Source organism: Pseudopodoces humilis, chromosome 2, assembly GCF_049639895.1.
Source record: "Pseudopodoces humilis isolate 2021_Gansu_Grassland_sample_001 chromosome 2, ASM4963989v1, whole genome shotgun sequence".
NCBI lineage: Eukaryota > Metazoa > Chordata > Aves > Passeriformes > Paridae > Pseudopodoces > Pseudopodoces humilis.
In genome coordinates this window covers 64,072,694-64,093,154 of record NC_142201.1, presented here as the reverse complement: position 1 = coordinate 64,093,154, position 20,461 = coordinate 64,072,694, and the positions used below count along the sequence as shown (strand labels likewise).

The 20,461-nt window shown below is 39.3% G+C and overlaps 1 protein-coding gene across 1 annotated transcript in view; it reads left to right on the top strand.

Annotated features, from left to right (window-relative positions):
* The first annotated feature begins 6,053 nt into the window (after positions 1-6,053).
* The window catches only part of LOC102114525 (complement C4-A), a 39,699-nt gene continuing 25,291 nt past the window's right edge, over positions 6,054-20,461 (top strand). The window contains exons 1-16 of the mRNA XM_005516325.3: positions 6,054-6,181; positions 7,663-7,855; positions 8,876-9,056; positions 9,679-9,749; positions 10,057-10,142; positions 10,807-10,889; positions 11,853-11,940; positions 14,339-14,444; positions 14,636-14,759; positions 15,068-15,183; positions 15,913-16,080; positions 16,821-17,018; positions 18,628-18,819; positions 19,231-19,380; positions 19,798-19,924; positions 20,299-20,370. Of these exons, the coding sequence (XP_005516382.2) occupies positions 6,117-6,181; positions 7,663-7,855; positions 8,876-9,056; positions 9,679-9,749; positions 10,057-10,142; positions 10,807-10,889; positions 11,853-11,940; positions 14,339-14,444; positions 14,636-14,759; positions 15,068-15,183; positions 15,913-16,080; positions 16,821-17,018; positions 18,628-18,819; positions 19,231-19,380; positions 19,798-19,924; positions 20,299-20,370 (2,020 nt within the window). The 5' untranslated portion in view covers positions 6,054-6,116. The remainder of the gene's footprint in view (positions 6,182-7,662; positions 7,856-8,875; positions 9,057-9,678; positions 9,750-10,056; positions 10,143-10,806; positions 10,890-11,852; positions 11,941-14,338; positions 14,445-14,635; positions 14,760-15,067; positions 15,184-15,912; positions 16,081-16,820; positions 17,019-18,627; positions 18,820-19,230; positions 19,381-19,797; positions 19,925-20,298; positions 20,371-20,461) is intronic.

Sequence of the window (20,461 nt, the reverse complement as noted above, 5' to 3'; positions counted from 1 at the left end):
CCCTTCCCTCAGCTTTATGTCATGCTGGGCATGACACCATATGCTATGGTGTGGAATATCCCTCTGGAGTCAGCTGTCCTGGCTGTGTCCCCTCACAGCTCCTTGTGCACCCACAGCCTGCTGTGGATGAGAACCAGGAAAGGCCTTGGCTCTGTGTCAGCAGTGCTCAGCAGTAATGAAAACATTCATGTTATCACCATTGCCTTCAGGTCAAGTCCAAAACACAGCCTCACAACCAGCTACTTTGAAAAAATTAACTCTACCCCTGCCAAAACTAGCACAAGGTAGAGAGACATGTAGTCACATATTAGCAAGAGCAGATCCATGTGCCTGCTAAGATGTGTTGACTAAATACATTAAAATATCCTTTTTGTTCACATTTTTTAAAGATTCACCCTTTTTTCTGAAGGTACAATGCAATGTCAACTGTACAGTCTGGGCAGGGTGAGTCTGACTCAAGTACCATCAGCAGGGCTTTGGGGATGTCCAGCCAGTCCCCTTTTGAAGGCATCAGTATTCCCCTCAGCATCTAAGCCACTGAGAGGGCAGCTGAGCTGACTTATTTTGCATTATTTTCCTGTAAAACTGGGTTTGTGAGGGAAGATTCCTCCTATGATTGCCATGTCCAGGCAGAGGTACTTGTGCCTCACAGGACAAAGAGGCACGTTGTTCATCCAAAGAGCTGCCTAAAAAGCAGTGTCACAAAGAGCCAGAGCTCCGTGGCTAAATTTCTGAGAAAGAAGAGATCAACATACATTACCTGATCAGCTGTCCCACTGAGCTGCTACAAAAGTCATCCAGACTTGTCCCCTCTCTGCCAGGAGAGCAGATGCCAGGCCTGCCGCTTGGGGAGGTGCTGCAGCTCCTGACACTGAAAGTAGTTTCTCCTTTACGATGAAAACAAAATTCTCCTGACCCTTATATCCTGTCCCCTTTCCTCCTTTCTCGTTGTGTTTCATCCTTGAACATTAAAACCAAGGGATCAAAAAAGTAGGGCAGCTTCCCATCAGCCAGTGGAGCTGGTCTGAACTTGCTTGGGTGTGATGGAGGTGGGAGCTGAGCCCTTTCCCATCTAGGGAGAGGAGATCTCCTTTCTGGCGTCCCTCTGAGTTACTGGGTGAAGTGAATGCTTTAGATTTAATTTGCAGATCAGGACAGGGCAGGCTGCCAGTAGCAGATAGGCACGAGGCTAGCCGTGGTTGTACAGGGTATGGGATTTCTTTTCTCTTTTGCTGTGCCTGTAAAACTTTTTTCTGGTAAAATGGTGCAATTGTCTGAAACCTTAGAGTGTCTTTATGCAGCAAGTTAGGAAATCCTAGGAATGAGGGTCAGTTATAAATTACTTCTTTAATTTTTTTCCTGCAAAAGACTGGTTTTACTTGATTTCACAACATGCCTCCAAATCCACAGAACTGGATATGTAACTTTTGTCCTTACTCTTCTCAGCTAGTTAAAATTTTTGCTTTTTCCACTGATGTGTTCAAGATGCCTTTTGTTTCTTTAGGCTTATTCTTACCTTCAGAATAAAAGATTTCCCTAGAGAGACAATTGTGCTCATTACAGTCCAGAGGAATGGAGAAGTTGGGAATAATCAAGTTATTTTAAACTCATTAATTTTTCTAGGTAATTTGTATTTGTTACAGTTGGTAATATGGAAGAATTTGGGTTCCTTTGGGGTTTATCATGAAATTGAAAGAAAAAAAAAGAAAACAACAAAGGATAGATTTGAGAACAAGCCTCTAGGCAGAGTATCAGGATGTTTGAGTACAAAGGCAGTACTCCAAATATTCTGTATTGTTTGGGCCGAATTATTTTATTCCTCATTTCCAGCAGCTCTGTGCTTTCACCTGGGGTGAGAGAGTCACTTGCATGCTCAGTTTATCTCCTGTCCTCCTGACCAGTTCAATGGCTTCGTAAAGGTGCCAAAAGCACTGAGATTCTGAAAAACATGGTTGAGCAAAAAACCAGGATGCATTATTACAATATGGTGAAATATTATGTCAGTGATGTTATGCAATTATTGCTTGAACTAAAAGAATCCCTTAGTCTTACATACGTTACTTTTGCAACGTAATAATTCTAGAGAAGTAGTGCTGGTTTTGTGTATTTTTTCAAAAATCCTTAATTTTATTTTTTCAATGTGACATTCAGAAAATCACAGAATTTAGAGAATGAGAGAGAAGGGAGGGAGAGACCCACAAGAAAAAAACTAAGCCTGGTTACTTAATCTCCCTGAAATCAGGACTCCTCAGTGAGAGCAGAAAATGCCAGAGAAATATTTGTTTTCCTCCTTTAAGTACATTATTTTCTTTTTCAGTAGATACACTTAGAAGCACTAAATGCAGAACTTTTAAAATATTTTTTTTAATGGCAAAAGCAGCCATAGCCTTTTCATTTCATTACATCAATTATGGTAAAAAACAAACAAAACAAAACAAAACAAAAACAAAAAAACAAAAAACCAACATGGTTTTAATTTACAATTCAAATTTATATTGACACTAAGGAGAAGCTATCCTGCTGTTAAGAAGAACTTTTCCAATTAGACCCACACTTCATGGTCTGCTGTTGAAAAAAGGATTTCAAAATCTAATTTTCTGAAATGACAGAAGTGAAGTATTGCCTTTTGTGTTTGTCACAACTCCCTGTAACTCAGCAGAGAGGATGTCACTGCAGTGCTTATTTGTCAAATGGGCTTTGTGAAGCTGTCCTTTGTACCCTTCTGCCAGGCAGAGGTGAAAGAGTGCAGGACAAAAGTGAAAGGAGAGTTTGGTCTCGTTAGTATTTAGGCTGATTAAGGGGAAAAAGTCTTTGGGAAGTTCTTCAAGCCAAAGAACAAAAACTACTGCTGGTGCTCAAAACACTGTGAAATCCCACCAAGTTCAAACGAAGGTACTGAAAGGAGAGACAGCAAAGACTCAAAATAAAGCAATTCTGCCTCCCAAGGTTTGGGGTTCACACACACATCAATCCCAGGCTGTGCTTCCCACAGTCCACACTGGACTGTGGGCCAGCTGAAGGATCAATAGGGGAAAAGTGGCTGATGAGTAAACAGCAAAGGACTTTGCCTTTAGGAAAAGAACAGGCATATGGGTTATTTTAAATGGAGTTTTCTGACATCTCTCTCATGCATGTGCTGGAGACCTTCAACCAAGGTGGTTTTTTTTGTTTTGTTTTGTTTTATTTTATTTTATTTTATTTTATTTTATTTTATTTTATTTTGCTTCATTTTGTTTTATTTTAGTTCGGCTTTGGACTGGAATGTTTTACATTATGCTATAAATCACACTGTGAAGAATCTGTGATAGTAGAGAGCTGGTGCAATAGTTATTTTATACCAACCCAGAGACAGAACAATTAAGCATAAGGAATTTTAATTCTCATTATATAACTGGTTATGCATAAGCTTTCTCTTTTATGTTTGTGAGATACAGTGAGAAAAATTTCTATTTAGTTGAAGTCACTGGTCTACATTTTGGTGAAAAAAATACCTTTTTTAACAGTCAGAACACCTCCTTAAATTCAAGTATAAAATAGTTATGCAGCACATTGCTATGGACAGTGGTTGTGTATTCACATATATTTATTCACACTTCACTTAAGGAAGCAAAAGTGTGCAAATCCAATTAAAGATAAGTGAAACCAAAATAATAGCTTTTCCAAGGTCCCCTATAGAAAGTGGTCTGTGAAAATGTCTAGCTGTGAGTTCATACATGGTTATTTGTATAGCTGTGCAAACAGACCTCGGCCCCTGACAAACAAGCCAGCCTGGACAATGGAAATCCCATCTCCTCCCCTCTGAGAAAGATGGGCACAGAGCAAGATTTTGCTGTGACCTCGCACTGCAGAGGTGCCTTTCCTGTGACTTCAGGAGTAGGAAATCCCTGCTGGTTGTGTTGTGTTGCATCTTCTGGAAATTGTTGGCTTTTCAGTCAGGAGAACTCCCTTATGTCTTTCTCAAGGAATGGGCACTGACCTTGCAGATGTTATTTCTTTTCCTAATCTGTATTTGTCTGAAGAAAAGCAAATGACCCACTCACAGTTGTTTCTTGTCCTGTTTTAGTGACTAGGATTGCTCAGTGATTGCATCAGCTCCAACCCTGGATGGCAGCAGTGCAAGATGGAACAGCAGAACTGTGTCTGAAGAGGGCAGGAGCTTTAGCATGCTCTGCAGCCACTGCTGCTCTTAATTAACTCTGCCCATTATCTCTGCAAGAGTGAGAATCCTTGTTTTACCACCTGCAGGTTTAACAAGACTGTTCTGCTCCCTAGGGAGAGCACAAGCCCAACTCCCAACAGGATTTTTTTCTTCCACATGTCTTTGCCTTGAACACAGACCAGATTTATGGTGGAAATCTCTACTCTTCCTCATCATCTCTCTTGGGTTTGGGCGGCTAGAAGCCCTAATGAAAATTATTCTGGCATGGAAATAAATCAGTTTTGTGAGTTCATAACTGCAGAAGGAATTAGCAGATGGGGAGGGAGGGCAGAGAGAAAATAACTTTGTTCTTAGTGGTTCCTGAGTCTGAACTCCTATAAACATCCCCAAAAAGCATGGATTTTGACTCTGAGGATCAACATGTATTTTTCCTCAAGTTTTTCCTCCCTCCTGACAGCTGAAGTGAGAATGAAAACCAGAAGAGGTGAAGGAAACTGACTGTCTCTTGGGGAACAAAAAAAAACCCAAAAAAACCCAGAAAACAACTATGCCTAGAGCAGGCAAAGTGCAGCTTTCCATGACATGAGTTTGAAGCCAGCTACTTCTGCCCACCCTTTCTGTGACCACCAATGGATAGAGAGTCTTTCTGTCTGGTTTTGCCTCAGAGGGAGTTACCACACTTGCAGCACACTCAGTGTAAAATAGTGAACTGGTTTGTAGTCAGCTTCTCTTCTTTCCCTACCTCCTTGACTTGAAAAGCAAGACTGTCATGATGTCACTAAGATGTCACTTAGGCAGACAGTGGGGTGAGGGGAAGGTCCTGTGACTGTGGGCAATGAGCCTTTGCTGTGAGCATGAATTCACCTAGCAAATAAGGGAGTGCTGATTTTAGGCATCCATTGCTAATAATTAAAGACACAGACTTAGCCAAGGTGCATTAAAGGGCAGTTTATCACCAGAGCCTGGGAGCAGCCATGTGATCATTTCTGGGATTTGACCTTCCTGTAAATCAGATGGGCATGTTTCCATTTTCAGGGGTCAACAAAATTATGTTTGGGAGACAACTGCCCAGCAAAAGTTTGCAAAAATGAAACCTGATGAGGGTTTCAGTTCTTTCATATACCTTTGATCAAAACTGGTTCCTGTACAACAGTTATTCCTCAGATGGGCTTTTTTTTCCCTGTTTATCAGTATCCTGTCTTCCAAGACATTTTGTTTCATGCAGTCTGGAATGCCTTCAGCTGATGATTCATCTTACATGTTTACGGTAACATGAGACTAATTGCCCTCTGGAAAAGCCCAGTGTCTTGGGCATAAAGGAAAACTGGGCTGAGTAGCTCAGACAGAGGCATCAATTTCATTTTCAATGAAGTCAAAGCAGATGAATGCCTCCAAGCACCACAGACTGAGACTGAGTTGTACAGGTGGATTTCCAGTACAGTTCCTTTGATACTGTCTAAACCAGAAGGAACTTTCTCTCACCCTTGCTGGACCACAGAGATGCCTGGGCTTAAACAAAGGCTGAGAGAACGAACCTATCACCTGCATTTGTCCCCATTTAGAAATACTCTAAAAAAAAGTAAAAAGAAAGCCACTCTTTAAGCCACAGTATCTTTTTTGGATTTTGGGATGCCTTTGCAGTATTTGTGAAAACTTCTCTCTGCCCTTGATTTTTAGTTGCAATCATGTGAAAACATTGAAACTGGGAAGAGAATGGATGAACAATAAATTATAAAATTGTAACTTAGTCCAGAATGTTTGTCCCTAGGGTATTACTGTGTACACCACCAGCAGGTCCATCGCTATTACTTCCACAGTTTTGCAAGTTATTAATAAATAACCAGGATAGGCAACATTATTCGCTGCAATGTGCTGTCAGCCCATTTCCTACAGCCAGCACCTGGATTGATGGTGGCTCTTTGGTGCTTCTGTTTTGCAGATGTTGTAGAGTTTTCCAATGGAAAGGCTGGTATTGTTGATGAGCTTTTGTTTGCTGCTGTCCAATACACAACAAGCACCATCGTAAGTATATTTTATTACAAATTATTCCATCCTAACAAATCCCTTGAAAGTGAAGATAGAAATATTCTCTCTTTCTCAATAGAGAATCAAAAAAGCCAGTTTCTTGGAGTAAGGTTACACTGAAAATTTGTGTAACCTTAAGTAGTTAAAAAGTAAAAAGCTTAAAACTACCCTTCTAAGGAAGAAATCTTCTCTCAGGAACCAATAACTAAAAATGCACTACTAAACCTGTTGCTCACTCTCTTATTGCTGTTTGTTCATCTATTGTTTGTGACATTTACTGGATTGAAAAATCTTGGGGGAAAAAATTCTGTAATTGATTGATACATTGTAAAAAGCAAAGGTTTAACTTCTGGGAGACCTTCGGTTTTCTGCATTTATCTTCTATTTCGGTAGAGATTTACATATAAGCCAGGCCTTGTGTCACCTTTTCCTAGAGCCAAAAGATTCTGAGTGAATTAAATTAAATATCAGCTTTATTTCCTGATTTCTATACCCCACCTTTCATTTTATACATTTAAGAAAGAGGAAACTTTTTTTTACTCAAAAAGTGAAAAAGAGAGTTCAGCCAACACATTCTGATAATAGCAAAATCATTCACCTTTCATTTTAGAAGCCTTCTGCAGAATAATCATTTTCCAAAAGCACCTGTCTTGAGCCCAGAACTGTTCTTTGTCTATGTGACATCTTAGTGAAGAGACAGGACTTGGTTTTTCACAAAGTTCTCTGATTTTTGTAAAATCATTTTGTGTAAAATAAATTTGAAAAAAATGAGAGCAAGGATAATGATCTACATTTTAAAGGTCATGAATCCAATTATTAAGAAGCACCAGAGTAGAGTTAAGAATGAAGGAACATAATCAAGAGGAAAAAAAATGTTAAATCCCAGCCAGTTTATCCTCCAACTCAGCCCTTCCCAGGGATGTGGTCTTGCCTTCTGTGATCTCTCATTTCCAACATTTCCCAGTGATATTGCAAGGAAGAGCAGCCACTTGTAACCCCACATATATGGTTATATAGGGACTTGATACCTCCTGACACATTAAAGTATAAGCTGGCATAATGTGGGTGCTAGTACATGAAGATGTATAACTTTGTAGCATTAATTGTGTATTTATGAATATGTATTCATTGTCTTTCAATGCATGGTCTCATTCTGTTTCAGAAATTTGAGTTTATAGAGCTTTCTCTGAGTTACACTAGGTTATAAATTGCATTGGTAGTCCCTGGGACATATTGCAGGATTTTTTTCTTGCCTATGTATAGTAATTGATGCTTTATAGGACTTAAATGGGACACTTCAGAATTTGGAGATCAGAGAAAATTATTGTCTTTTAACCTCTACTCTGACTAACAAGGGCAATGTATTAGGTGTTCTCCACAAGCTCAGCTATTTTGTGAGAGCATGTTTTATCTTTAAAGTTCATATTGTTTGAACATTCATTGAACATACTGGACAATCTGTTTTTCTGTTGTTTTAGATTTCTTATTACTGCCCCAAATGTGGTGCATTTGGGCACACATGAGATGATAACAGTTCAAGTCCACGGGGCACAGAGCCCTGTGCAAGTTACTGCATACTTCAAGGATGAGACAAAAAATCAGCTCCTATCAGAGAGGATCTACTTTAACCTTAATCAAAATAATGGCTACCAAGAGATGAAAAAAATAATGGTGAGTCTGCCATCACAGTGATTTATTCTTTTTTTATTTGGTGATAAAAAGCACATAATCTCTACTTGGAATAGGTTGGAACCGAGACAATACTGATCCCGAGAGACACGTGACAAAACCAATTCCAGTGACAGCAGCAACCTGTCACTATTCACCCAACCAGCTAATAAAACAATGCCTAATGCAATTTCAGTGGTGATTGTGAATGTTGTTTTGTGCCCATATAACAAGCTCAAGAATTTGTCGTATGTTGGTAAATGAAATTTAATTTATACACATTTAATTGTTTTATCACTGTTGGGTTTTCTGCCTCGCTTAAACTATGACTGCATTCATGCTTTTGGGTTACTGCTGGCCATTTTACAGTACAGGAGAAGCCTTTAAAAATGTGTAGTCTATCAGACCACAGCCTGTCTTCTTTCTGCAGATTTTTAAGAAGTCAATTAATTCTTTACATCCTACATCATTTGCTCCTGCCACGATTCTCTGAAGTCTGGCAGGATTTAGTTCAGTAGCACTAGTTCGGGCTACTTGGTTGGGAAAAAATGCACACTGCAATATTCAGTTTAGCTCTGGTTGGTCACTCCCAAAGCTAACAGCTGAGCTTTCAAATCGGGTTCATGTTGAGGGCGGTGTTTAGAAGCATCACATTAAACTGCATGAAGCAAAGCAGCAATCTCATAACCCAGATTTTAGCATAAACAGGGATTACAGGGTACATGTAAATCACAGGCATCTAGACTGAAGTCTGCCACCTGGATTCATTGACACTGGACAGAAGAAAGTGTATTTCTGTGGTGGAAAATGGAGGATTAGAGACTATTTCTACTTTAAAAGAAATATTCACCTAATAAGAAAAATGTAACACCCAGTAAGAAAGATATCATTGCGAATCTTCTGTTGAATGGTACTAATAAGATTATTTAAGCACTTCAGCTGTTGTGAGGATTCAGCTACGTGGTCCCAAAGTTACCAGGCTCATCTCTGACTCTGTGGGGTTTTCCCTTTTATTCTCTTCAGGTCAAGCCAGGGGCTCTGCAGCAGAACCTGCTCAAGAAGAGTAATCTGCCATATGTTCTACTGGTCACTGAGAGCAAGGAGCTTTATTCGACTGCCAAGAGCACTCGCATCCTCCTGTCCTCCAAGAAAGGCTACATTTTTATCCAGACAGATAAGCCCATATACACACCAAGTTCTCAAGGTTAAAGTACAAATGCTGCTCTTCAGGTGTTGAACATGGAGGTTGCAAGGACAGGATTAGAAAAAGTAATAACCACCTGGTTATTGGTTGTTCCAGCATCCAGGGCTTCTGCAGGGTCTGCTCTGCAGCAAGTGCTGTGGAAATGCCTCCAGAACCACTGTCACTTTTAAGGGAGACAGACCTTTTTTGTTCAAAAAGGTTAATGATGACTTTACTTTGGAAAGAAAATTCATGAGAAATTTGCAAAAACCGAACCCCTAACTGCTTTTGCTTGTAACACCAGCAATATTACCTTTGCTCCTTAAGACCACTACTGCTTTGTTACTTAGCAATTTAATTAACAAAAGAGGGAAGTAAAAATGTTTTTGAGTTTAGTTTCAGGCCTCAACTACAGAAGGAAAATGTGAGTGAAGTTCCCTGAGTAACTTTCAGAATTTTCTCCAAAAAGTTATCTAGGCATGTTACATACAAAGTCTATGGAAGAGTGCAATTATTTTTCTCAGCCTTCTTTTCACTAAAAGAAAGTGTTTTAAATTCAGTAACTCAGTTTACAGATTGAAATTATTAGTATCTAGAAAGGCCAGAAAGAAATTTTGAACATATTTATTCTTCTGTTAAACAGTCAGATACAGGATCTTCATTCTGGACAATGCTATGAGGCCGACACATGACACGGTTACAGTCACTGTGCTAGTAAGTATGCAAAAACACCACTGGGGAGTGCTTCTGCAGCACAGGAGCTGTGGAAAATGTGTACAAAACATCCAAGAGCAGAACTATAACTGGGACTCCTCTTCAGAAATCTGTATTTGCACATAGTGAGATATCTGTCGTTATTTTTGGCTTGTATGAGAAACATGGAGACACATGTGAATATTGCAGTGGGAAAGTAAGCAAAGCATTTTCTCTTCCATTGGAATAGGATATGACCTTGAGCTTTTGGATGTAAGTATTTGACACCTGGTGCAATATTTCATGTTTGCTTCTTCTGTCTCAACAGAATTCCAAGGGAATTGTGGTTAAAAAGTCAGACCAGAAAATAAACACGGTGTTTGGTGAACACTTTGATATACCTGACATTGCTGAGTATGTTACTGCTCTGCCTTCTGCATCAAAACCTGTAGATTAAGATTTTTAACTGCTAAACTTCTTGAATTACCTTTCAGAATTGTCTTTCTTTAACCATGGGGCACATATTGAGCCTGTGATCAATATATTTTTACCTTTAAGTACCTCATCTGGGAGAGATGAGTCCAGAATTTACTGTTAATACGCTGCAATTAGCAAAATGTATCCTGGTAAAGAACAATTTAACAAACTGCTTTAATATCTGCTCAAGCATATGACTGCATTCAAGAGAGCACTTCTACAGTGTCATTAATTCTCTCTGATTTCAAACAGTCAAGCTTTTACTTAATATTCAAGGTCTTCTGGCACCCTAGGTTGATTTTGATATCTCAGTGAAGATAAGCTGTAAGAAATATTTGATGAGTTCTCTGTTTCTGCAGACTTTTCAAAGGTAGTAGTTTGCAAATATGTTATCTTGCACTTCCTCATACTTACTTTTAGTGTTTCCTAGGACACTTCAAAATATGTTGCTGGCTCCTCCCAGCAAAAAGAAAGCCATTAATTAATTAGGGATGAGATCAAAACAAGAAAAATATTGTAATTCAGTGATAATTTATATGTTGGCATCATAAAATATCTGAGGAATTGTAATTAACTATTTTCTGCTGAATCTGGACTTTAGGCCTGGAACTTGGAAAATCAAAGCCTGGTTTCATCAACATGAAATGTCTAATGTTTCCACTGAATTTGAAGTTAAAAGATATGGTGAGATATATAAAATTTGCATTATAAATATAAGAAGTTAACACTACATGTTGAAAGACACAGTGCAGTAATTGAATCTGGCTGTAGTTAGGCACTAAGGACAACTTTCATGGTGTTTCAGTGCATCATTGTTATCACTGATGCACAGAAGAAAAACTCTGGGTTTGTGTGGCTTCCACTTATATTAAAAAAAACCAAACCTCTGTTTTAATACAGATTTAGTAATTTTTTAACACTTTTTTAACATTTTGTCACAAAACATTTGAAGGGCTCTCCTACCACAGAAAAAATATAAATGAGATGAGTTCCATTTTGAAGTCATTGCAATTCTGGGTAAATTTTGCAGTGAAGACTAGGATGGAAAAAAAAAAAAGCAAAAAAACAGCTGCCCAGTTTGTCTCAGTCAAATTCAGTCAGGAAGTTTACTAGAATTATTCCTATCCTCAAAGAACATTTTTTAAGGAAAATAAGTGCCCTTTGAATAAAGTAAAATTATAAAAATGTGACAATTTGGGATGACTTGATTTTTTTACGCTAAATTATACCTTCTTGTAAAACTAATGTGGGTTTCATTTTTTTTCCTTTAAAGATAAAAGAAAACCTTGAGACTACATGAAAATCTCAGTTTAACAAAACTGATTTTTGCTTAGCTAGTGGAGGTAGCAGAATAGTGGAGATTGCTGCCTCCTCTCCAAACACCTGCAAGCAGGAGCAAATCATTCTGGTCTACCTGCAGGAGCAAATAGTTTGGCTTTGTAGGAGCAAATTCAGTGTGACACAGCTGATGCTGAGGAGCTTGTATCCACACTCAACCCATTTCAGGGTGGGTTTAGTTCAGCCTGCTCCCAGTCCAGGGCACTTCAGGTCCATGAGCAGTCTCAGTGTGTGTTGACACATGTCAGGAGTTTAAGGTATGTTTGAAACCCACATGTCATGACCTTTTGTCCTCTTTTTTTCATGCAGAACTTCCAAGTTTTGAAGTCAAACTCATCCCACTTCATCCATACTACCACATCTGGAATGACAGCTTTGTGTTTGATATCGAGGCAAAGTAGGTGTGCTCAGAGCCAGGCTGGTTTAGGAGGCTGATAAGCAGATACAAGTTTTGTGACTTCTTCCTTTTTCTTGTCATTAACAGTTAACTAGCTTGTGGCTTTACTTGTATCTCACTAATCTCATATACTCTGTTTTCACCACTGATGTGAGACATCAGTGTAAAGTGCTACCTGGGTTCAGATCATGGTGATCAAACTGGAGCAAGATTTTCGGAATATTTCAGTTTGCTAGCAAAGGTGGCTATTTAGGATTCTCCTCTGTTTTTCTAAGCAAGGTTCCAGGCAAACTGATCACCTGGTTTTCATTACACTTTTTTAGTTTAGACATTTAGAAACATTCTAAAGCTTTCAATGTGCTACGTGATCCAAGCAGAGCTGGATCCAAGTTTGGGTATGGAATTTTCTCAAAGCACAGTGAAGTCTGTAAGGAATAAGCTAGTGCTTGTTTGAGGGTAACAATTTATACAGGAAATCTTCCAGGTAGATAAACACAATTAATTGGAGGAGTTTCTGTGGCTATCACTACAGCATCACATGTCCATTGCAGCACAGCAGTGCGCTGGTCTGGGTGTGCCGTGGCTGCAGAGCCCTCAGACTGGCCAAGCCATGGGGCAGGGCTCAATGGAAGATGAGTTACATCTGGTCCCATACCAGATTAGAATGGCATCAAACACAGAGTAACTAAGGAAGGCAGACGATGAAAACATAACCCATCAAAATATTTTTAACAAAAATAATTTTTTGGTTATTGAATTTTCATGTTTCATAAGAGGGGGAATGCTAAGAAACTGCCTGTTAGGAGAATGTCTAAATCAGAACTTGATACCTTTGGGTTTTTTTCTTTTTCTAATGAGGAATAAATGTTATGAAATGAGAAGAGTCAGGTAGAAGCAGCTGGCCTTCCTTCACAGTTGGGAGAAATCTGTTCAAAGGAATGAGGGCTGTTGGAGTTCTGCCTGCTGTCCTTGGCCATGCTGGTCCTTCTGTTCCTCAGCACACCCTGAGAGAGCAGACAGAACCTATATCTACCTCCTTGAGCTTGCCTGAACAAACTCAACCCTTCTTATATCCTCTTGATCACCTTCAATTCTTTATTTGGTTCTATTGAATAATTACTAGCTTTAGTCATGATCATTTGATATTGTGATATGAAGTGATTTCAAATCACTGGCTTTAGTATTTTAATCCTTTCTAAATTTTTCTCTGTGCTATTGAAGCACTCTATTTTGAATTTATGAACTTCCTATATATTTGACTTGTTATTAAAATCATAATTATTTAAGAAGAAAAATTGGCATTCAGTAACTGGATACCATTCCTTTCCATTTTGGAAAATGTCTTACTGGTGCTACGCAGGCCTGCATGACTTCCATCAGCATATGGAATTCCTGATAATTGAACTTATTTGTCTGAACTGGCCATGCATGGGATGAAGTTACTTGGTGTAATTGACTATTGTTTCCCATTTATTAGCTCTGACATTTAATTGCATTTTTGTTAAGAGCTGCCTCTCCGTTGGCTTTATTGGTACAGATCAGTGCTGCTGATCAGGTCAATTTGAAAGAGGCTTTGTTTAAACAAAAATAAGCCATTACAGGACTGAGGTGAAGCAGGATTTCCACAAGCAAAAGATAACACTGCGACTCTGACAGGTCTCACATAGCACGTTGCACACTTGGCATGGCTTCCTTGAGTACAGAGCCAGGTGCAACCTGATGCCCTATCCTCTCTCCCCATGACCTTTATAAAATGTTCAGGGGTGTCCTGGCCAGATGCCAATCTGGAAAATATTTCACTTACAAGAGGAGCTTTATGCCATACTGTCCAAATCTGTAGGAGCAATGTGGGGCAGAGGATGTCCAGTCTAGCCAATGCAGGTGTTAGACTATCAGCAGGTAGGATCTTCCTGCTTTAGGTCTTCAGAGGCACCAAATATTTCATAACAGTCCCTGAAATGCTTCTCTGATCCCTTATCTGTTATGCTCTGCTCCTGAGGTGTCTCCTGCAAAGGAAGCAGCTGTTCAGCCAAGCTACATGGGATGAATTGTGTAAGACCTCTCTGTGCAACTGAAGTTCTCATTAATTTGTTAAAAAAAATGAAAATCGACTCTAGCGCAAATTTTATCAGATGATGTCTCCCCATGTGATTTTACCAATGTGATTTACTCTATATATATCTTTGTATTTGAAATCACCACTTGGTACAAAGATCAGTAGAAGTTTTCATGGCTGAGTTACAAGAGAGTGGGACTAAATTTAGTTCTCAAGGTGTTAGTTAAAAATGGCATGCCTACAAACATTCCAGTATTTTTCCAGCATAAAATGATTAGACTTACCTATGCTTGTTTTTTATTAAGATAATGATCCCTGTCCTCACTTTTCTTCCTTTTAAAGACATTCTTATGGGAAAGAGATTCAAGGTGCTGCATATGTTCGATTTGGTATAATTGATGAAAATGAGAACAAAATATTTATTCCAGGCCTGGAGCAACAGCTATCAGTAAGTATTCAGTGGAACTACTCTGATTTATCCTACCTAAGCTGAATAGTGTCAGAAATTCTGGAAACTTAGAAGTCCATAATACTTTCGCTGTGATAAGAGCAACACTTTTTTACTTCTAATGGCAACAAACCAGTAAGGGCTGTCTTTTTCTTTTTTTTTTTTTTTCCTTCTCCACTTTTTTTTTTTAGATCCAAAATGGAAGAGGAAGAGTTACTTTAAATACACCACTTTTGGAAGAGAAATTGAGAAAGAGTATTTCCACTCTGGAAGGGTTTCATTTATATGTTGCTGTTACTACTGTAGAAACTGCAAGTGAGTACAGTATGGCTTGATCCCATCTATAAGATTGACATTGATCTTTCTCTGGTGTAATCTCTTACGTGGGGAATCTGGTCTCCCTGGATCCATTTTTGCCACAAAGCTTGCTCGTGCTGTAGGGAATTTACTAGAAGAATCTTAGATGGAAAGCAGCTGCTCAAGCTCCAAGTTGCAGAAGATGATATTAGGTAATGTTAACTCACCAATAGTTGAAAATGAAAACAAAATCTTTCAGAAAATCCAAGGTATGCAAGTCCATTGTCAGTGCCCCCACAGCAAGACATACTGTTTGATATTAACAGGTGGTGAGATGAGGGAAGAGGAGCTCAGCAGTGTGAAGTTTGTGAGATCTCCTTATGCTGTTGATCTGTCGAACACCAAAAAGTATTTTGTGCCTGGAGCTCCATTCTCTGTTATGGTATGTATTGCTCTGACTGTATCCATTTGCCTCCACAGCAATGAATTTGTATCTGCCCTCTTTCCTTGTCTGATCCACTGTGAGCTCTGTAGGACGGAGACCTTCAAGAATAGGTCCAACACAGAGCTATTGTTTGTTAGTGTCTGGTTTTTCTCATTTCTGTATACTCAGAGCCTGAACAGCCAGAAAATGCTGGTTTTCTGTTCTGGAAGTTACTGTTGCACTGCAAGGTTTTATAAAACATAACAATCTCCTCCTCACTTCCTTATCAAAACATTGAAACCAGAATATTGTGACAAATTAATCCCACATCAAATTAAAATTCTGAAAAGTAAAAAAGAGTATTGCCTTTTTAAAAAAAATTCATTTAAATTTATGTGGCTTGAAACTTCACACCTTCATTTTTCTAGAGTTAAAGTCAGAAATTCACCTTATAATAGTTAATGATAAGTGTCTCTGGGATCTGCTTAGACCAAATAGATGCTAAGCAAAAATCTGAGGCATTTTGTAATCTAAAATCACAGACTTTTACCTTAACTGAAGTCCAGACTGAGTCAATTGCTATCCCCTTTTCACAAAGCTTAAATTTTTGAATGCTGGTGTGTACATTTTTATATTTTTTTCTCAGTTTATAATAATTATAAATTATAATTACTTCTTGTTTGTGGGCATTTTTTAAACACAGGATTTCCTTTAAATAACAGTATTTTTATTTTTTTTTTCCAATAGGCATCTGCCACTTCAGTTGATGGTGCTCCTGCTGCCTTCCTATCTATCACTGCCACTGTTACTTTGCCTGGAAAACCTCCAGTGAAGAAGACTGCCTTCTGTAGTAGAGAGGGTCTGGTCTCCATTACATTTGACATACCCAGAGATGCTCAAATGCTTGAAATAAAGGTAAAGAAAATGCAAACATCCATGTTTAAAGGTATCTCACTGAGAATTGCTCATAAGACTGTGATAAATGGTTGTGAAGATGATCACTTTTCATCAAATTAGCACAGAGGGTGGAACATGATCTCATGATTTCTTACACCACCTGCAGATCCTTGTCCAAATAGTGTAAGATATATTGGAGAGGGCCTAAGGGATGTCTCAAGTGAAGGACACACTTGTACATCAGAGCCTTGGGAGTACATGCATTGATTATAATGGTACATTTTTGTGTTTTGGATGTCCATTTGCCTGGCTTGAAGGACAGAAATGGGACTGCAACAGACAACCATGCAAAGTGATAAAAAATTATAAGAAGAAAGTGAAGGAAAGGTCCTGAGCAGTGCAGAGTGTCAGTTACACCTTTCCACTCAGAAGGTTCAGTTATGTGGATGATATAAAATGGGAAAAAACTTGTCTGAGTACAAAATCACACTGTGATTTTTGACCCATTGATTCCCACTTAGAGCTGAGGGTGAAAAATACCAAATGTAGATATAGCAAGAGGCAAAATGGGGTGAGAGAATAAAGTAATTAAAATCCTGGGGTTTGGTGCTAAGCTCTGCTAATGAGGTCTCAGCAATTATTCCTCTTACTTCACAGCATTTTCCAAATAGCCTGGCACAATATATGAAATATTGGTGACACTATGCACTGTCTGCTGTGGGACACTTTACTCACTCTGGCCTTTTCTTCCCTGACAGGTAAAGGCTGAAGAGGGTAAAGAAAGGTTAGAATCACCTGAAGCCAGTATTAAAGCTGAAAGATACCAGTCAGCTTCCCCAAACTACCTCAGCATCACCATCCCACACACCGTTGTGGCACCTGGAGATACCTTACCCTTCACCTTGAATGATATTCATCAGTCTGGCAGTGGAAACATTGGCTATTTCTATTATATGGTAAACAGAGTATTATCATATCAGTAATTTCTTTTAGAAATTATGCAAGCTGGAACATTTACCTAGTTACTGATACAAGGGAAAACCAAGAGGGTCCAGCAAAGGGCAAGTGGGGTGATGAGTGTTCTGGCACACCTGACCTACTGACAGGCTGAGGGAACTGGACTTGCTCAGTTTGATGAAGAGCCTAAGAGTGAGTTAATAGCAACCTAAAACTACTTGAAGAGCAATTAAGGCATAGTGGAGACAAGATGTCCTGGGCAGTGCCATACAATGTTACAAGGGGCCAGGGTTAAAAATTATGGCCTAGAAGATTCATTTTGGAAAAATCTATTCACTAGTGATGAGTGCAATATTGGAAGAGATTGCCCAGACACTTGAGGGGTTTTCCAGCCTTAGAAAAATCCAACACTCAACAAGAGAAAACCTTAACCAGTCTCACCTAGTCTTACCCTGGTCACGTCTCAGAGCAAGCAGCTGGACTATTGAGATCTCTATACATCCTTTCCAGAAATTATTTCTATGATTCTGCTATTTTTTATATGTCTGTGCTTATTTTTGGGGCGTGTAAAGTGCATAGCATTTATTTTGCTGAATGAGACAAATGTGTTCGTGGGTACATTCCAAGAATGAATCTGTTGAATGTGAAATGCGTTTAATCCCCTTCTCCCTCTCCTTGTCCCAGTTTCCCTTGGCAGCCTAAATCTCACAGGATAAATGCCATGATATCAGTTCCCATTTATTTAATAGGACTCTGATATATTGGAACAACTGTATCCCTAGGAGTTAAGTTTAGGTTTGGGGCTTCATTTTCAATGGATGATGTATCACAGGGCTGGAATTGGTGCTACCAGGCTTTGGGAAGGTGTAGTGCTGGGCAGGCAGGACATGTGGGAAGGATGGTGGCAGACACTGCTGGAGCTTAGCAGTGAGGGTGTCTCCCAGACTTTGGTTGTCTTAACAAAGGCAGTGAGGATTTCAGGCCAGGCTGTACTATGTCTTGGTTTCTTCCTGAAATCCACTCACTGTGTGTTTAGGAAACACACATTTTGTTCAGGGAAGAGCACTCTCAGTTCTGCCACTGTGCCTGTTTTTCATTCCTCTGACCACCCATGAATATGGTTAACATAGGAAGGAAGGAGTTAAATAGTGAAAGATGGGTTTAAATGAGTTAAAGACCAGTCTGTGGCACTTTATCCTGAAACCTCCTGCTCCAACTCTTTTACACCATCTGAAAGATTCAGTACTGATTGTAGAATAAATAATGCTGGTATCTTCCTGGATGTGACAACCAATCATTGTAGAAGACAAAATTTAGACTACTACCTGGGTACCCCTTCTCAAGCTGTAAGATTGAGTGGAAGGTGACAGATTTGTGTTCAAACCTGGGCCACAAGACCAGCGTAGCAGAGATTCATCACCACAGTATGTGGGTCTCCTCCAGGTATACAGCTTGGCAATCAAAACTGTTAATGCCATTAGAAGAGAATACATTTTAAACAGTAATTGCCTCAGGGAAAGGAAAAAAAAAAAGGTAAAATTATGCAACATAATGCCCTTTCTGGGGCATAGTTACAGTATTTGATTTCTCTTTGTTTCTGCCTTGCAGGTTGTGGCAAAGGGACAAGCTGAGCTTCTGGGAAGGGTCCCATCCTCAAACAAAGTAATAACAATTAAAATTACCGAGAAGATGGTGCCTGCCTTTCGGTTTCTAGCCTACTACTTCGTTGAGAACCAGGGCCAGCAAGAGATCATTGCTGATTCTGTGTGGGTGGATGTCATGGATGTCTGCGAAGGAAAGGTGCTTTCAAAGCTTATGGCTTCTGTTGTTGCATTCCAGAATTTAAAACAACAAAACCAAAAAAAGCATGGGGTACTGGCAGAGCAAGTGCAGGCCTGGGCTTATAAAGTGAAAGACATGAAATTTTTATAGAAAAGGGGTCGTGCCAAAAGGTATAGCTCAGAAAGGCTCCCAGATTGTGCCAACATTCAGTATTCTGCAAGACACCTCTTTCAGTTCTCCATGATTTCCTTCAGTGTGAAATATCTGCACCTATGTACTCCAAAACAGGATCACAGGCAGGAACTCCACAAAACAGGAGCATCTCCCATCCTCTGACTTGAGCCAGTCAGATGACAGTGTCCCTGGCCCAAAGAGTCTTCACTTTTTATTAACAAATATGATACTTTTGTTTTAATTTTTTCTATTTAGATTAAAGTGAGAACAGAACAAGACACATATGAACCAACAGACAACATCAATTTACAGATTGAAATGGACCATGCGGGAAAAGTTGCCTTAGCTGTGGTTGATAAGGCAGTTTTTATTCTGAATAAGAAAAATAAGCTTACAGCCAAGAAAGTAAGATATTTGTAAGAAGAAAATATCACATCTACTAGTCAAGCAAATTTTTCCATGACTAATGAGAGGATCAAAATGTAATTAATGGCTATTAATTGCTTGGGCAAGGCTTTGCTAAACTTGAAAATGCTTTTTTCTTTTGCCATTTTGTGTGTATTTAAGATGAATGGCATGTTTAAGATGAGTATTTAAGATGGGGATTTCCATCCTATGGCAGACAAGTTTATAAATTTAAAAAAGCATGGCTTCAAAGCACTCCCTAACTAAAATTTCCCTCAGCTTTAATCTGCTTCCAAGTACAGCTTGCTCCACCAGTTTGTCTTGCTTCCATGAATCAAAGGCTACAAGATTTTTTCTGATGTATGTATAAACCCTTTACAAGCACATAGAGTCCATCTGTGCCATTTTATTTGGCAGGTATTTAACACTATGAATTCATATGATCTTGGATGTTCTGCTGGTGGTGGTGCAAATAGCATTCAAGTTTTTACTGATGTTGGTCTGGCTTTTATATCAGACACGATTCAATCCAGCATGAGGGAAGGTAAGCGCAATCTGCCCTTTAGAAATTTGTGTAAGACCACTGTAGGTCTGGGGAGACTGATTGCTTAAGAGATCAGAAACATTTTTACTGTGATATTGTAATATATCCTTTGCCTTTGGATTTTTCATCTTGTGCTCTTCCACCAGATGCTGGCAGCTCAGATATCCCAGGTGGTGGGTGCTGGTCCTTTGGTGACCACCTCAGGTGGGGCAGGCAGCAGTTGGCTAGGCTGGAGGATTTGTGGGACTCTCCCTCAAGCTGTGGGTCTTCTGTCAATGAGATGGGTCCTGAGAGAGGTCTTCATGAATGATGTGAATGATCAGGTTGTTCCTGCCATGTCATCATGACCAAGCACTTCTGTTCTGCCTTCCCAGGATATAAATGCCTCCAGAGCACCAAAAGGCAGAAGAGATCTTTGGATTTTCAGAAAAAAATGTCAGGAATTGGTATGTCTGCTCCTTTGGGTGGCCTGAAAATCTTAGAAGGGGGAGGCAAAAGGATGGGATGTCTGGAATCTAGGGAGCAAGAAGAGATGGC